Source organism: Equus przewalskii, chromosome 29, assembly GCF_037783145.1.
Source record: "Equus przewalskii isolate Varuska chromosome 29, EquPr2, whole genome shotgun sequence".
Classification (NCBI taxonomy): domain Eukaryota; kingdom Metazoa; phylum Chordata; class Mammalia; order Perissodactyla; family Equidae; genus Equus; species Equus przewalskii.
Window position 1 is genome coordinate 20,834,347 of NC_091859.1, and position 18,854 is coordinate 20,853,200.

At 39.0% G+C, this 18,854-nt stretch overlaps 1 protein-coding gene across 2 annotated transcripts in view; it reads right to left on the bottom strand.

The window, feature by feature from the left end:
• FGD6 (FYVE, RhoGEF and PH domain containing 6) overlaps positions 1–18,854 on the bottom strand; it is a 106,879-nt gene that overhangs the window by 27,069 nt on the left and 60,956 nt on the right. For both annotated transcript variants that reach the window (XM_070599517.1, XM_070599516.1), the window contains exons 6-8: positions 16,887–17,038; positions 14,648–14,804; positions 12,315–12,402 (exon numbers count right to left, since the gene is read on the bottom strand). In XM_070599517.1, coding sequence (XP_070455618.1) covers positions 12,315–12,402; positions 14,648–14,804; positions 16,887–17,038 — 397 coding nt within the window. The remainder of the gene's footprint in view (positions 1–12,314; positions 12,403–14,647; positions 14,805–16,886; positions 17,039–18,854) is intronic.

Below are 18,854 nucleotides of genomic sequence, written 5' to 3' on the forward strand. Positions count from 1 at the left end.
TTATCCAGATTTCTTGTTCCTCCCTAAACATGTAAGGAGATTAGCAACACATACAGAATTATGGGAGCCAGAGAAAAATAAATCTAGCCAATAAGCCTGTTTACTAAAGTTTCAAATTTTAAAAGAAGTAATCTAAACTTCTCCTGACTTGTGAAACAGAGTACAGATAATTTTAAATACCAAAAAAAAAGAAAATCAAGTGTCAGGTTGCAAGACACAATGCTACCATCTTCAAGGTAGCGTGGTGAAGTGGTCAGAGCCCTTGTTGTGAGTGAGAAGCTAGATTAACCTCTTTGTCCAGAATGTCTAGCAGAGGCACCTGACTTTGGCCATGCCCTGTACCATCTCTGTGCGTCAACATCCTCATACATAAAGTAAGTTGGACCAGATCGAAAAACTGTAATGATTCTCACTCTCAAGTATTATGAAGCATACATATTTTTAAAATTCTAAAACACATTACAGGAAATTTGGAAAATTAAATAATGGAAAAAACTTGAACCATGAACATCTCTCTAAAATAACTATTATGATTTTAAAGTATTTCCTGTTTCCATAAATGCTTGATTTTACTTAATTTTAATAATATAAAGGATTTTATAGCCCATTTAAAGTATTTTAGCTCATACATTTTTTTTTTCTCTAGGGATTGCTGAATAACATCCCATTATAAGGATCTATCACATGATACTTAGGGATTCAACTATTAGACTTTTAAGTCATTATCAAATTATCTTGTTCTGGCTGTTATAAATAGGATGGCCATACATTCTAATTTGCTCATGATGATTCTGCTGTATACGCATTGTCCAGGATTAACTATAAATAGCGCCCCTTGTACTCTTGAAAGTAATAGGTTTGGATAATAAATTGTGTGATCATTTTAATTACAAGTAACACTGATCAATATCTTGATGTATTTGTCTTTTTCCATACTTCAGATTATTTCCTTGGGATCAGTGAAAATGAAATTTTTTTTTCAGTACTTGATATATATCCTGAGAAACCTTTCCTAAGGAATATAACAATTTAAAATATCATTATGAATATATGAGAATATCAGTTTCACTGAGTGCCAGTTTTGTGTACTGTAGTTTTTTATTGCTAATGTAGGAGGGGGGAACTGAAAACTTGTTTTAATCGATATTTATGATTCAGAGGATGTTAGACATGCCACTGTGTATTTATTATGTATACTCTTTCTGAGTGAATTTGTTCATATTTTAGTCCAGTTATCTATGAGGGTCTTAATATTCTTAGCGAAATAGTAATTTTTTTCATATTTGCTACAAATATATTTTCTGATGTACTGTTCGTTCTTACTTTAAAAAATTTTTTTTTTGAGGAAGATTAGCCCTGAGCTAACTGCTGCCAATCCTTCTCTTTTTTCTGATTAAGACTGGCCCTGAGCTAACATCCATGCCCATCTTCCTCTACTTTATATGTGGGACACCTACTACAGCATGGCGTGCCGAGCTGTGCCATGTCCGTACCCAGGATCCGAACCAGTGAACCCTGGGCCGCCAAAGCAGAACGTGTGCACTTAACTGCTGTGCCACCGGGCCGGCCCCTTATTTTATCTATATTTTAAACCTTTATAATGTTACTATTTAGAATAGTTGAAAGGTGTCAATATTCTCCTTCATAATTTCTTTATTTTTCTGGCCTTAAAAAATCATCTCTCCTCCTCTCCCTAACCTTACAGTTTTAATAAATAACCAATTTTATTTGTTCCTGGTTTTCCTAGAGTTTAAGGCTGTATATATAGTTTTTTTTAATTAAGATTTTTTTTAGAGCAGTTTTATGTTCACTGCAAAATTGAGGGAAAGGTACAGAGATTTCCCATATATCCCCTGCCCTCACACATGCACAGCCTCCTCCAGTAGCAGCACCCCCACCAGAGTGGCACATTTGTTACAGCTGCTGAACCTACCTCAACACATCAGAAACACCCAGAGTCTATAGTTTGCATTAGGGTTCACTCCTGGTGTTGTACATTTATGGGTTTGAACAAATATACAACATGTATTCATCACTGTGGTATCATACAGAGTATTTTCACTGCCCTAAAAATCCTCTGTGCTCTGCCTATTTATATTTAGTTTTGATTTTATTTTTAGTCTATCCATTAATGTACGAATCAACTAATTTTTCAAATTTTAACAGATTATTCAATAAATAATCCTTTCTTTTTCTGTTGTCTTGCACTTCCTACTTTGTTATACATTAGATTCTTATAAACCACAGGGTCTATTTCAAGTTACCTCCCTATTCCAATGATAGGAGAATAATTATTTTTTAGTAAATAGGTCTATTCTTGCGATGGTATCACACATCTGTAACTGCTGACGTTTTAGAGTATGTATTGACTGATGTTTCTCTCCCAGAATATTCTTTAATGATATATTCTATTTATTCCTATATACAAAATCATTTTGATATGCATCGATAAAATTCCAAAATTCTAAGTTAACCTGAACGAGAACATGGAGCATCAGCAATACGGGGGAAGCTAACTTAATGGTTCTATAGTGTCAAGTATCATTTTATGCACAAATGCTAAACTGCGGGCTTCATGAGGACAAGGAGCCTGAATTAATTATCCTTATATCCCCAGCACCTAGGACAAGGTCTGATGTATATTCAATAAATGTTTCCTGAATTTATGATGACACTCCATTTAGGGTTAACATTTCTTGCTTCATATTTTACGAAGTAGTTGAGATGATGTTATGACAGTCTGACTAATTAAGAGTGCTCTGGCCCCTGCTTTAATTTTCCTGCTTCTCAAACATTAATTCAATTCTGGTCCTTGAATATATGGCCCAGGGCTGCCTCTTGTACATATGGTGCTTGTCTAAGTTAGAAAAAATGACCTTTCTGGGTTCTCAGTCTCAGATTCACAGCTTAAAAGTAGGCAATGTCTTTTCGTGAATTAGAAAAGGCCACTTCTCCTGGGCTGATGCAGCCCCTCACCAGGCACACAATAAGGTGAGCAGAATGCATGCTGGACTTGGACCCTAGCCAGGAGCCCTTGTGCGGTGCATAACATGAGGCAGCCGTGGTCTACCCTAGGCTACAGTAAGTCTGGTCCTGAGGTGGTATGGCCAAAGCACTCATGAACCAAACCTGATTCCAGGTTTATCCTATGGCAAAATTTTGGAGCAGATCTTACAACGGACAGAATCTCCCCTCGGTCCCTTTTTAGCTGGAAAGACTGGCTGGGCGTATCCAGAATGCCCTTATAGGAGGTCAAACCTGTAGAAAGTCTCCCAACAGAAGCAAAGATCTGTTATTTTGACTTGGCTGAGATTTCTTTTCTTCATGGATACATTTTCCAATTGGTAAGGCTGCCGGTTTATCGAGAACCTCAAATGTGCAGAAACACCTTGGCACAGTCAAGCCCTACTTAAAGAAGCTCTTATCCATATCTGGTCCGCACCACCCTAATTATCAATAAAGAGCAAATTTAGGTGTATGGTGGTGAAGTACATTTTACTTAACAGCTAGTGAGGAATAAAGCAAATATAAACACCAGAGTGAATTCAAATTTGACCAAATTTCACTGTTTTCTCCAACTGGAAGAGTTCCTGATGTGAGCCGTGATTCTGACAAAACACTAAGAGGGAAACTCTTAGTAAGAGTCAGCTTGCCAGATCTTCAACAAGGCAAATCCCAGCTATAGAGGCATTTGGCTATTTACAGGGAATCTGGGTCAAATCTAAACTGAGAAATGGAAAAAGAATGGCTTTGGAGAATGTCTATGGGCAGACTTCATGCAACCTTGGATGGGCAAAAACAAACTATTTTCACTAACCTCTAAGAGAAATATAGAATTTCCTTCCCCTATGAATGTAGGCAACAACCCACAGTATTATCATTGACACCAGTGACTTTATCCCCATAGAAATCATGTCTTTTTTATACCCTATTACAGTTGTTGCAGACATCTCAAAAAATTGTTTAGTCTCACCACTACTTCAAACTGTATTTCAGCCCAAGTGGTTTTCTTTCAATCTTATGTATTTCATTTTGTAACTTAAAAAATTATTCTGAGAAGAGATCCACAGGCTTCACCAGATTGCTAGAGGGCTCCAGGCACAAAAAGGTTAAGAACCTCTGTTTTATAGAGAAAGTGAGAGTACATTTCAAAGCCATAACTGAATATATAGGCAGATGAAATGTGCTCACCTATTACATCCTGAAGTCCTTCCATAGTATAAAATACTTCATGGATATAATTTATTAAATATCATCTCAAAATATTTTATCCACAACTACCATTAAAAGAGAGTTGCAACAGAACAAGAGCAGAGCTAATTACAACGGGAATTCTGAATATGATCACCCCCTCATTTCACAGGGATGGAATTGCCTTCTATCAGGGCCTTTGGGTGCCTCAGAAACTAAATCCCTTGGCTGGTGTCTGGGATAGCCCCCTACCTTTCATCAAGTTCTGCCCTACAGAAGGTGTTACAATGACTTTTGATGCAGACAATAGCCCTGTTTTAAGACAAATACAAGTAAGGGTTTAATAAAAGTCATGCCTCAATTTGATTCTGATCTTTTTCCGAATCTGCTTATTAGCCTGCTCATAGCTCAAATGTATAGCTTCAGAACACTATAACAGACGTTTTAATATCCCGTTTTCTACCAACATGGGAAATTCTGGATTTCTAAAACCTAGAGGGAGTTAATACCATCCCAGACTGAAGGCAAAGACTATAGAGAAAGTAATATAATATGTTGTTAAAGTCACTTATAATATAACATAAACATTTTGAACAAGATCAAAGAAACTACCTGACCCAAATTTAATCAAAGTTCAAAGGACTGCTTTTTTCCCCTAAAAACAGAAGTGGAAAACATACTTCAGGGGAATTTTTAAATTATATTTTTCATTATATTTTCTCCACCATGATCCTTACTGCTTCAACTTGTTTCAATACCAATGGAGTAACTTTGCACGAATAAAAAGCTTTTTATTGAAAAAATTATACTGCATATAGCACAAATAGAGATTAAAAAAAAAACCTAAAAGGATATATGATAGTCATCTCTGGATGGTAGAAGATGAAGAGGAACTTTGTTTTTTTAATAATATATGTACATATTATTTTAAAACAAATTATTTCATTCACTTTTTTTTTCCTGCTTATTTCTCCCCAAATCCCCCCAGTACATAGTTGTATATTTTGGTTGTGGGTCCTCCTAGTTGTGGCATGTGGGATCCTGCCTCAGCATGGCCTGATGAGCGGTGCCATGTCCTCGCCCAGGATCTGAACCAGCGAAACCCTGGGCCACCGAAGCGGAATGCACGAACTTAACCACTCGGCCACGGGCCTGCCCAAGTTATTCTTTTTTTTTTTTTGAGGAAGATTAGCCCTGAGCTAATATCTGATGCCAATCTTCCTCTTTTTGCTGAGGAAGACTGGCCCTGAGCTAACATCCGAGCCCATCCTCCTCTATTTTATACTTGGGATGCCTACCACAGCATGGCTTGCCAAGTAGTGCCATGTCCACACCCGGGATCCAAAGTGGAATGTGCACTCTTAACCACTGCGCCACCAGGCCGGCCATGTACATATTTTTTATAGGCATAAAAGATCCCTTCAAAGAATAAAACTGACCCTTACAAAAATATATCCTCAGAATATAGTCACTCACATAAGTGACAAGATCAATATAACTTTTATAAATTGAGAAGAAGAAAAGCTTTGTGGGAGCCTGAGTAGTTGGGCATGGCCCCAAAGAAGAGGACTGTCAGCGACAAGAAGGCAGGGACCCCGCTGTGTTGTCTGTCAGTGCATATATGTGTCTGTGAAGGGCCAGACTATACAAATATTTGTTGAGTGAGTTAGTGATTGATCAATGAAGAAAAGAAGCTGGTGTTAAAGGACAGGCTTAAGGTGAGAGTAAGAAACTTACTGCAACTAGAGCAAAGGAAAATAAGGTTTGGGCAATTCTGGGTTATAAACTGTGGTCTTTATACTGTTGATAAGTAAGTTTTTTTGTTTTTCTAAAATAAGACAATTTTTTTAGAGTTTAACCTTCACAGCAAACTTGAAAGGAAGGTATAGACACCCCCAGTAGAGGGGTACCTTTGTTACAAATGGATGAACCTCCACAGACACATCATAATCACCCCAAATCCGGTTTACCTTAGGGTTCACTCTTGGTGTTGTACATTCTATGCGTTGGGACAAATGTATAATGACATGTATCCATCATTATGGTAGGATAAGTAAGTTTTCAACTTTCCCAATAAGCAGAATAAAAGTATGTCTGTGAAATAATAGAAAATATACATATTGGTCTCTGCTCTTGGTTCCTGGAACAGAGGTTCCAAAACCCTTGTAATTCTCTAAGTGATAAGAGCTTTAGGAGCCTCTTTTGTTCTAATATCTGGTCTTTGACCCTAGTTCTGACACAGAGCTCCTAAATCCCTTGGAATTTCCTAGGTGATAGAGTGTCTTTTGTTCTAATGAGGTGACTCTTGGTAGGCTCCTGAATAGATCCTCGATGGGGGCTGGTCACCAGAAAGACCAAGACATAATTAGAAGCTTAGAACTTTCAGTCCCACTCTGCATCTAGAGAAAGGGGACAGGGGCTAGAAGTGGAGTTATGATGGATCACGCCTAAGTGATGAAGGCTCCATAAAAATCCCAAAGTACAAGGTTTGGCAAGTTTCCGAGTTGCTGAACACGTGGAAGTGCTAGGAGAGTGGCATGCTCAGAGAGTGCATGGAAGTTCTAGGACCCTTCCCACATACCTTGCCCTATGTATTTCTTCCATCTGGACGTTCAACTGTATCCTTTATCATATCCTTTTATAATAAACTGGTAAAGGTAAATAAGTGTTTCCCTGAGTTCTGGGAGCCATTCCAGCAAATTATCGAACCCAAGGAAGGGGGTCATGGGAAGCCAGATTTACAGTAAGTCGGTCAGAAATATAGGTGACAATGTGGGACGTGTGATTGGCATCTGAAGTTTGGAAGAGGCAGTCTTGTGGAACTGAGTTTTTAATCTGTAGGATCTGACACTATGGCCACGTAGATAGTGTCAGAATTGAATTAAACTGTAGGACACCCAGCTGGTGTCAAAGAGAATTGCTCGGTGTGGGAAAAAATGCACACATCTGGTGTCAGAAGTGTTGTGAGTGTGGTAGTGATGAGGATTTTAGGCTAGTTAATTTTAAAACTGCAGATGAGAGGCAGGTTCCGAGGACTGGAATTTGCTTGCCCTTTGAGAGACATTTGCATTTGTGAAAGAAGGGAGATGACCTTGTCTCTAGAAACTCTTAATGGGGAAGGCAAGAACTTAAGTTGGTTACTGTCTGGCAATCTCATGTAACTGATTTAGGGTGGTGGCTTCTGACCTTTACTTAATCCAATTTGATTCTTATCTAAAAGTCATGGGATCACCCAACAACCAGACCCCACCTGCACTGATACCATTTTAACTTTTTTACATGTTCTTTCCTTTGTCTTGTAAAGAGATGGCTCACATACCTATGCCTTAAAATTAGCCTTACTCTCCACTCATGTTTGCAGCAGAAGCGGCAGCAGCAACATGCCAGCAGCAGCTCTGCCTGCCCATGGGTCCTGTCCCCATGCCAGCGGCAGCAGCAGAAGTGGTGGCAGCAGCACCTCCTCCTACCCGTGGGCCCTGTCCCCACGCAGCAGCTCTGACTGCCCATGGGTCCTGTCCCCATGCTATTCCACACTATTCTCTAAATAAAAGAGCACTACTGCCAGACCTTGAGAGTCCAAGAAATCTTTCTTTCGACTCCTCGGCTCTCCGACCCCGCATCAGTAGTAGTGTGAGAGCAAAGGGAAGACACAGGAGGAGTGTGTTTTTCCTTTGTGGTGTCCTTGGAAGAGAAATTAAGTTATGGTGTGCCAGGCTACATGGGGAGTGATAAGAGGCAGCATGACCAGTAGGAAGATACTGCCACAATTTGGCATGAGTTTAGAAAGGCCTGGCCTGGAGCACAACAAGGGAAATGGAAAGAACAGGAAGCAGAAGCAGAGGAAAATTGGTCAGCAGATCTTACGAGGGAGGCAAGGCAAGGAAAGGGAGGTATGTCAGAATCCTTCCCACAATTTTGTGCCTTGGTAACTGGAAGAATGTTCTTACTCTTAAAAGCAATTTATTGATTCTTCCATCCATGAAATATTCATTGGCACCACGGCATACACAGGGATTCTCAACCTTATAAAAAGGAACAAGGTTTATTTCCCTAGACTTTCAGTTTAGGTTATGTGCCAGTTATGTGCACATAAGTCCCTGTTATTTGCCAGAATCTATGCCAGACACTGAGTTAGGATAATAAGGACAGTTTGTATCCTGAAGACATGAGGAAGGAAATAAGCAGTGGTAAAAAATTAATGCGGCTCCTATAGCAGTGTCTGTTTTCTTTCTTCACTTCCTCATTACTGCTTCAAGATTCCCATTTCTCCTAACTCTAAACAGGTTCGGGCCCCACACAGATTTAAAGATCTGGCTAGACCCACTGGCCTTGAGAATAGGTGATGTAAAGGTAAAATTTACACTTTTGCTTCTTAAATTAAGTAAATCACTTACTTAATTTTACTATTTTTTAAAAAAATTCTGATCTTAAGCATTTCATTACATAACATGCATTTTCTTTGATCCTATTTTGAGTTGAGCTTAAAAAAAAATACTACCAAGAATTTAGTTGGAAGTTTTTTACTACAATGAAGGAAGTGACAGCCTAAGTAAAATACCCAGCAGAAACTCAAATTATGTCCTGAAGAAAACACACAAGACAATAAGATGATTGTTTGAATAGTAAGGGCAGGACTGCTGTATCTGGGGATTTCCACACACCTTTCTGTCAGAGGATTCCAAAAGAAACTATTCTGTCTTATCTGCACTTCATCTCTGCATTTCTCAATCTTCTCCTCCCAAGTAAGGAAGGCGGCACAGATCTACTTACACCATCAGGCAGGAATCCTTCCCTTTCTCTGCCTGAAACTCAATAAATCAAAGTTGTCACGAGTTGCCCCCTATAGTCTCACTCCTCCTCTGTGCTCCTGTTTATTGTGTGCACTTGGAGTTACTCCAAATTCTAAAACGGAAATCAAATACTAGCCTCACAAAGTCGTCTGGAGGATTAAATCATTGATCTTGTTTCTCCAAAGATGAGGAGCCAGTTAATTATCATGTTTGAATAGATGAAAACTTAAGACAAACCTTAGTATTAACCCCTATATATCCTTAGGATTATATGATCACAGGTGCTTCAGCTAATAATATTTGTGTTGCCTCAGGGAGGACATTTCACTTCTCTGGATGTGTCTTTCATTTAGGAGAAGAGACCATCTCTGAAATTCTCTATCTCATTTTGTCCTCTAGGGAAAAGGTATTTTGGTTAACGGGATGTTTTAAACCTAGCTTGGAACCAAGGGATCCAACACTGACCCAGATTATTAGGGTGCGCTAAATTACTAGTACAAGACTCACTCCTTGACCTCAAAGAGTTGATAATCAAATTAAGAAATCAATATTCAAGGGGCTGGCCCCGTGGCCAAGTGGTTAAGTTCACGTGCTCCGCTGCAGGTGGCCCAGTGTTTCATTGGTTTGAATCCTGGGCGCGGACATGGCACTGCTCATCAGACCACGCTGAGGCAGCGTCCCACATGCCACAACTAGAAGGACCCACAACGAAATATACAACTATGTACCGGGGGGCTTTGGGGAGAAAAAGGAGAAAAATAAAATCTTAAAAAAAAAAAAAAAAGAGGAGGATTAGCTACAGATGTTAGCTCAGAGCCACTCTTCAAATAAAAAAAAAAAAAGAAAGAAATCAATATTCAAGTCATACAAATATTAGCAGATTCACAAGGCATTAAATAAATATTTACTAAGTCACATTGCACTGATACTAAGGGTCAAGGAGTAATCAGAGATGGCTTCAAAGGGAATGGAGGACTTCAGATCAGGTTTAGAGGAAGAAAAGAATTTGAATCAATGGAAGAAGATGCACAGACAAGAATATGAAGTCTATTATTTCCTTATAAGGCCTATGTTCTTTCTTTAATTTTAGTCCTCACTTTGTGACCTTGAACAAGCCATTTACCACTTTTGCCCTTCAATGAATCCACAATTCCTGAGGGTTTAATATATATAAGGTATTGTGCATCATTTAAATAATAGAGAAGATTTTCCAATTCAAGAAAGGGAGCAAATGGCTTTAAAATTAAACAAGAGACAGCTCAAAACTAAAAATAACCCCATGTTCATATTATGTTGGTTATAAAACAAATGCAATCTGTTCTGTTAAGGAGAATTTTTAAAACATGCTTTTGCTATTTCACTATTAATCAATTAAAACCAAACTCAGTGTGAAACCTAAATTAAACGTGTATAAATTTTTTACTTAGATCAGGCACAGTGTGGGGAAAAAATTTTTTTACATGAAAATTTCAGAAACTTGCTCCATCATTCTCGCATTTGAAACCATAGTCGTCTTTTGCCACTAAAAACAGTACTTCATTCGACAGCTGTAGAAACAGCCTAAGTCATTCAATAGCTCATTTATGATACAGCACTGAATTTATCTAGCAAAAACACAACACATCCATGGGTACTTCCTTTTGTCCTGTGTATTCTAAATCTCTGCCAAAAGCCGAGGGAAGAAAGTACAGATGGACAGGATATCCTCAAACTATTTGGTTTGCCTTATGTCATTCCAGAGAGAAATCTAGTGCCAGATTCACAGTTAGAAATTCAAATCAAGTAGAAACATCTAGGGTAGCCATCCTGGGGCTGAAAGGCAGGCCTTCCTCAGCAGCAGCTTGTCTTTCACTAGGCAAGCTTAGAAGGCATGGAGCCTTCACCGAAAGGGAAATCGGGAAATCCTGGCTTTCCAGTATTCACCTACTTCATTCAACATAGCTCCTGACTTACGAGAAAGTGATTAAGTTAAGGATAAAAAGCATGCACGCCATTTCTTAAGAACACTAATAGGAACCAAGTCCCTCAACATCTGTTCACATAAAATTACAACCGATTGAATTTAGAGCTGGGGTGGAATTTCGATGCTCTTGTCCATTTTGACACAATACTTACTGCACATAATATATCTGTATTAAGTCACTACACAGCCAACACATTTCAGCAAATACTCCAAAGGACCAGTAGTATGTGCTGGATATTATGCTTGGTATTGAGACTATACTAGCTTTTTGAGATGCCAAACCACTTAATCTCTATAAGCCTGTCATTTCATCTAAGTAAATAACATTGTGGGCCGGCCTGGTGGCACAGCAGTTAAGTGCGCACGTTCTGCTTTGGCAGCCCGTGGTTCTCCGGTTGGGATCCTGGGTGCGGATATGGCACCGCTTGGCACGCCATGCTGTGGTAGGTGTCCCACATATAAAGTGGAGGAAGATGGGCATGGATGTTAGCTCAGGGCCAGGCTTCCTCAGCAAAAAGAGGAGGATTGGCAGCAGATGTTAGCTCAGGGCTGATCTTCCTCAAAAAAAAAATGAATAATAAATAACAATAATAATAATAATAATAATAATAATGTGATCTATGCATGGCTATGGTGAAGATTTAAAGAGTCAATGAATATAAAGTCCTGAGAACAGTGTGTGCCTTCACTCAAATCACAGCATTTTTTTTTCTTTCTTTTCTTCTTTTTTTACTATTACAGTGGTAAACTAAATAGACAGGGCCCTGTAATCTTGAAGCTCACAATCTAGAAGGAGATATAGACAGACAATGACCAGACATAATAATGGTGATGATGATGAGGAGGAGGAGGAGGAGGAGGACGAGGATATTGCTGTTAGTACTAATAGCAGCTAATACTTATTTAGAACTTACTGTGACCAAAGGACTATTCTAAGCACATAGCTCATTAATCAATCCTTTTAACAACCCTTCAAAGAAAGTGACTAGGACCATAACAGTTGACAGACAAATATATGGCAGTGACCCTCTAAACCTCATTCTTGAGTTTGATTGATAATATTAATTCTTGGGATTAATATTAATCTGGTAGAACAATGCAGGGTTCTGGGGTTAGGATGGTAAAATTAGTTCTGAGCAAAAGGAATTAACATGTATGAATGCCCAGAGCAGAGAATGCACACAGGGATGAACAGACTGAAAGAAGTTCAGTTCAGGCAATGTATACATGAGGTTATAAGGAACTATAAATCCATATATGAGGTAAAGGGGTTACTGGAATGACAGAAAAAGAGAGGTATTCTTAGGAAAGGCAGAGTGTCATAATGGCAACATGAGTTGGTTGGTTGGTGAACTGCCAGGGAAGCCCACCTGTCAGCAGCAGCCTATACTGGGGGATCCTCTGAACCGGCTTGAGCAGGTAGTGCTTGAGGGCCAGATTAGCACAGCGTGGGCTCATCTGAAAGAACAAGACATCCAAAGTAAACACGAGTGTTTTTCTAAGAAGCAAGGGACCCAGATTCAAGCGCCCTGGAAGCCAACCTTTAGTCAGCCACTCTGGAAGGGGATTCATGGAGAACCTCCCTTTATTTTAAGGCAGAGCTGTTACACTGAGAGTGAAAACACAGCTGCTTTACCACCTAGCCTCCCTCTCCTGTAGCAGATCTCTGAAATCACTGACTCATTGGGAAACCTTGTTCACTGCCCTCTCACAGACATTGTGGCTGCAGTCTGCATTCTAGGCCAATTCGAGCCTACCCTACTCAGCAGCTGCCACTTAACAGAGTGTGGGCCAGCGTATTCATAAACACAAACAAACCCAAGATCCAAGAAGGAAATCCACGGCCCCAAAAGTAGGGTAGCAGAAATAAAACGACTCGGAACTGGATTTAAATAATAGTCAGAGCCTATCATCAACATACTCATAACAACAACAGCTGATAGTGGGCAGAACTGCAGAAATCAAAGATACCTGAAAAGCAACCTTGCTAAACATCCCTTCTCCAATAAGCTCGAAGAATGTAACCCTCTTTCTCAGGTGAATGGCTATAAAAGGCAGTGCTCAAATCAGTGTATATAGGAATATTTGATTCTGGAACCAATTTGACTTGACCATGAGGACATTTGATTCTCCCTTTAAAGCTCTTTTCCTTAGTATGTACAATAGACACTTCCACCTGTTCCTGAGCCTCACTCCCATTCTCCAGCACAGGAACTTATTGTGAGGAGGTATCAAAAAGGCCAGGTGAAAATGTCCCTGCATCCTAAGAGGCCCTGTGCTTCTTACACAGCTCAGATGGGTGGGGAGGAGTTTTTCCAGATTTGCTAAGACTATTTTATTTTTTCTCTAAATATGACCCTCCAAGGCCTGATACACAGACTAATTATGAATTATAATGATAATGCACATTAAGAAAGCACCCATCATGCAAGCATCATTAACCGAGACAGCTAGCGAACTTCCCCATCTTAGGTTTTCTTCTGCTGCCAAGGCAACAGAACTCACTGACACTGATGAAAACCTGGGTCAATTATCAGTTGCAATAGTTATCTACGTATCTATATATCACACTTCCTTCCTTTTTTTTTCTTGCCCTGGGCTAACATCCATGCCAATCTTCCTCTATTTTTTAGCATGTGGGGCACCAGCACAGCATGGCTGCTAACAGAATGGTGTAGGTCCATGCCCAGGAACTGAACCTGGGCTGTTGAAGCAGAGCATTTTGAACTTAACCACTAGGCCACCGGGGCTGGCCCTCACACTTCCTTTCTTAATAGCATGAAGACATCAGCAGAGAGGAAAAGAAGGAGGAAAAAAGACTAACAGTTTTAAGGTTTAATTATTTGTCTACTGTACAAATTAGAAATCAGGAATATCTTAACACTTCTAAAACTTTTCTAGTTTTGAGTGACTGGAATCCACTGATATTTTTAGTTTCAAAACAGAGACAAATACTAAAATATATAGTAACCCATATTTTACCCAAAATTGGAGGAAAAGACTTAAGTAAAAATTTTAGTTAAAAACTAATTTTTTTAAATAATGTGTTATATCACTTTACTCCCAGTTAAATCAGGCTTGAACACTGATAGCTTTGAGTCAAAACACAAAGCTTTGGCTACAAACATGTTATTAATTTTTCTTAACTTTGACACTAAAACTGTGTTATTTATTTATCTAAAGGAAAATAAATTATATGTTCCATCCATTATTGTAGACTAGTTGTTAGAAGAATAAAAGGAAAGGTTGAGTTAAAAATAAGAAATGTTCCCTACAGTAGTCAAATTCATAGAGACAGAAAGTAGAATGGTGGTCCCAGGGGCTGAGGGAGGGGAGAACGGGGAGTTGTTGTTTAAAGGATTTAGTTTCAGTTCTACAAGATGAAGAGTTCTGGAGATTGACTGCACAACAATGTGTACATGTAAAAATGATTAAGATGGTAAGTTTTATGTTTTTTACCTCAATTTAAAAAAAAGAGAGAGCCATCAATATATTCCAACGTGCAATGACAGATTTTCAAAATTAAATCTTGTACACACTATTTGACTTCTCACCTTTTAATTTGTTCAATTCCCTCTTTGATTTTGAAGGGATTATATTTTAATATCTTTTTGTTTGCAGGTTTTGTTTTCAAGAATTGCAAATTATTAAAGCTTTAATAACAAACAAACAAAATGTCAGCATTAGATGGTAGCATAAATACCTCAAATTCTCTAACAACAGCAGCAAAACCCGGGTTTTTCTTGCACTGTTCATCCAGCAAAGCTATATTCTTATCAAATTCTTTGATGTATGTGGAATACATTTTTAGGTACGGTCCCTTCTTTACAAAGATATCAGCGATTCTTTGTTGTTCAGTCCTAAAGATAGAGAAGAGATACACAAAAATATACAAAGGGAGTCATTAATATATCCAAAATACATCCAATGAGCAGAGTCCCATATCCATGCCGTCAGCTTATCTTTTTTTCTCTTGTTGTAAGACACATCCCCAAATGCCTGCTCTTCCCCATTTCCATTGCCACCATCACATCCCGGCTGAAACCTGCCAGCCCTCTGACTGTTCTCCCTTGCTTCCACCATCCCATTCTTCTGTGCAGCCAAAGAATCCAAAAACGTGTATCACATAAAGTGACTTCCAATGGCTTCCTATGGCACTTAGCAGAAAAACAAACTCCTTACCTTCGCTTACAAAGCCCCACAGGTCCCACTGCTGCCTATCTTTCTGATCCATCTCACACTTCTCTCCCTCTTTCTCATCACTGGCCAACCACACTGGCCTTCTTTATATTCTTTTGACATACAGAGTTCATTCCCAATTTGCAAACTTTTACTAATGGCTTCACATGCCTGGGAATATGGAACCAAGTCTGGCTCTTTCTTTTCGTTCAGACGTCAGTTCAAATGCTCTGCCTTCTTAGAGGGCCTTCCTCAGCCACCCAGATTCCATTTGCTAGCACATCATTCTATTTTATGTCTCTGCACATGAGAAACTGCTTCTATCTAATGTTTCTTCTCTATCTGTTTTGTTCTTCCCCCACTAAAATGTCTGCTCCATGAGAGCAAGAGCCTTGTATGTTTTGTGCACTGTGATATTCCCAGTATGCATAGAGCGCTGACTAGCACACAATAAATATTCAAAACCTTGTTGGATGCAGAAGTGAAATATTTCATCAATTGTTATTAAAAGCCAATGTAAAAATAAATGTTATTTCAGAAAGCATACTAAAACCAAAGAATGTGTCTTAACTCAAAGACCCCTGAGAGAAAAGTATTTTAATAAGCAGAAAATATCTTATCCAAGGACTTTTATGTCTGTAATAAGTGTAGCTGTTTCCATAATTGTTGTTTTAGCTGCCTCTTTCATCAATTCAGTCTGCTTCTTAGGAATGCCTAAGAACATGTACAGATCCAACCTCGAGAAAACTTTTAGTACAAACAAAAACTATATTTAAGCCTCTTTATAACACTTGCTTGCATAAATATGCACATCTTATTAAGCCAATTCAGATTAATTTTTAAGATAATCTTTTATAAGAAAAGTGATGAAGCATGTACAGGAAAATTCTTTGTAATTTACATTTTATTTCTGTCACGACTTTAAAAAGTATCTTTTGATGATTCCTTGGTCCTTAACTCTGTGCTACTTTATACTTAGGCTGCAGCTAAGTATTAACCAATTATCTAGCATGTGTCCCAGCATGCAGAGGCATGATATTTCCAGAGGTATTTTTCTGGATTATAGATAAAAAAAATCTAGAGGGAAATTTTTATCATGAAAGTAGGTGATACTATTTTGTTATTCTAATCATTTTGGGCTCCCCATGGACTTCAACAATAAATTCAATCCCCCAGGCCAAATTTTCTATCTATTTCCAAAGACGTCACCAAAGTTTCTGCTTACTTTGTATAAGCCCAATGGAAGTAGTTAACCTTTTGGTATTCTTTTCCTGTTCTGAGATCAACAGTGTCTACAATGATGTCATACATATGTAAAGTGTCTAAACCAAACAACAATCATCCTATTATCTCAGTGAATGGCCTCTTTTCTAAAATGCAAAGAGATTTTCAGGACTTGAAGCTCCAGGCAAGATAGATAAACATTTTAAAACACTTCCAATGTGAATGTATCAACCAAACTCCTTCAGTCTCAAAAATCTTGATTATCAAAGGTCACCTATAAGAAGTTAAATTGGCTGAATATGGGCCCTTCTTGCTTTTGAGACAAGATTATCAAAGACTTTAAAAGTGTATTGAGCTCAGTGCACCAAGGTTGTGAATTTTGGCAATCTAAAATGATCAATCTACAGGTAACTGCCAAGAAAATTCAATATATGGAAACAACTCAATGAAAGGAACACCACCTCTCTGTCACATGCAGGGCCCTTATGGCTTCAGCCAAAATTGAAAACTGTGGGATATGTGGTCAGTTCATTTTTTACCAGTTCAACATTCTTTCCTCTAGTTCCTTCAGGAGATCCCGGTTGAGCTCATACAGCTGAGGCAAGTAGTACAGGATCTGATTTAGGATCCGGTCCTCAATCACTGGTTTCCCAAGTTGCCTGGAAGCATGGGCTACCACATCCCGGAAATCCTACAACAGTCCAAAGGAGGAAAAACAATATACATACACATAGAACTTGATAAAAACCTTTTCCCCCAACTCACTCTCTTTGCTAAAACAATATAAATTCCAAAGCTCTATTTTTCATGTAGAATTACAAATTGAGAGCAGCCACTTCCTCCTATCCCACTAACCCAAGAGGAAATTACACACACACACACACACACCACACAAGGAGGCTAGGGTGAGTATTTGGTGGTTTTAAAACAGACTGTGTTATAATTCCCTTAAATCTTCTGGTTTTATCTCCAAACTTAGCAATTTATACTAACAAGGTGTGTGGAAACTGTATTGCAACTCTAAATAGCCTTTAAAATTATTCCAATACTGCTGTATGAACACAAACTTTTTTTTTTTTTGAGGAAGATTAGCCCTGACCTAACATCTGCTGCCAATCTTCCTCTTTTTGCTTGAGGAAGACTGGCCCTGAGCTAACATCTGTGCCCATCCTCCTCTACTTTATATGTGGGATGCCTGCACTGCATGGCTTGACAAGTGGTGCATAGGTCTGCACCCGGGATCCAAACCAGCCAACCCTGGGCTGCCGAAGTAGAATATGTGAAGTTAACTGCTGCGCCACCAGGCCAGCCCAGAACACAGACTATTTTAAAAGTCCCTGGGATAGCTTAACTAGTTATTTTATTCTGTATTTAAGAGTCCCTTTGCCCATTTTCAGTAATTATTTTCCAACAGCTGGAGCATTCCAGGTGAGGTATGTGGAGGGTGGTTACCTTCTTGATCATCAAGGAATACCGAACCTAAGCTCTCATTCCTAATTTACTGTGTTTCCTCTGGCTAGCCTCATTTTCCTCTGTTAAATGGGTATAATAAGTTAGGAGACCTTTTTTTGCTGAGGAAGATTCACCCTATACTAACATCTGTTGCCAATCCTCCTCTTTTTCGTTTTTTTCTTGCTTGAGGAAGATTAGCCCTGAGCTAACATCTCTGCCAGTCTTCCTCAATTTTGTATGTGGGACACCGCCACAGCAGGGCTGCTGAGTGGTACAGGTCCACGCCCAGGATCCAAACCCGTGAACCCAGGCCACTGAAGCAGAGCACGTGGAACTTGAACCACTCGGCCATGGGGCTGGCCCCAGTTATGAGACTTTAATTACATATGGCACATAAAGCTTTTTGCAATGTGTTTGGCACACAGAATCAACAAAACATTTTAAGTCTGGACCTTAGAGTCTCCCTTCCCTCAATCCAACCTCCCCATACATTCATCGGGATTCATACTTTTCACAAATAAAAAACTTTCTCTTCACATATTCTTTTTCAATGACTTTTCCCTATATAACTACTTATACCATGTTTTAAGACAGGTCCACATCACCCCACCCATTGACGCCAGAGGACTTGGAAAGAGTGGGGTCAGAGATGGTATTTGTCTAGATTTCACTGTATTTTGAGGCCCATCCTCAGGGGATAAGTAAAACAATAGTGGAATCTGTTCCAGTCCTGAGGATTCAAAAACAAAGAGTGTTCCTTCTTAGAAACAGTGGGCTTAATTAAAACCTTAAAGCAAAGGCTGGGTACAGCAGACTCTCTACTAGGTTTTATCTTCCTTTACCTTTATTTCTAACTGCTTTCCCTTCAGGGATTCACTGGGAAAAATCAAATAAACAAAAAAGGACAGTGATTTCTCCCCTGATCCCTTCAACACCTTGCAACATACATACATTAACCACGAGGATTTCTGATGCTTCTTGTGAAAGACAAAAACTTCATATATAATTTAAAAATACATGAAAAGATTCCTTTTCTAGCACATATTTTACACAAG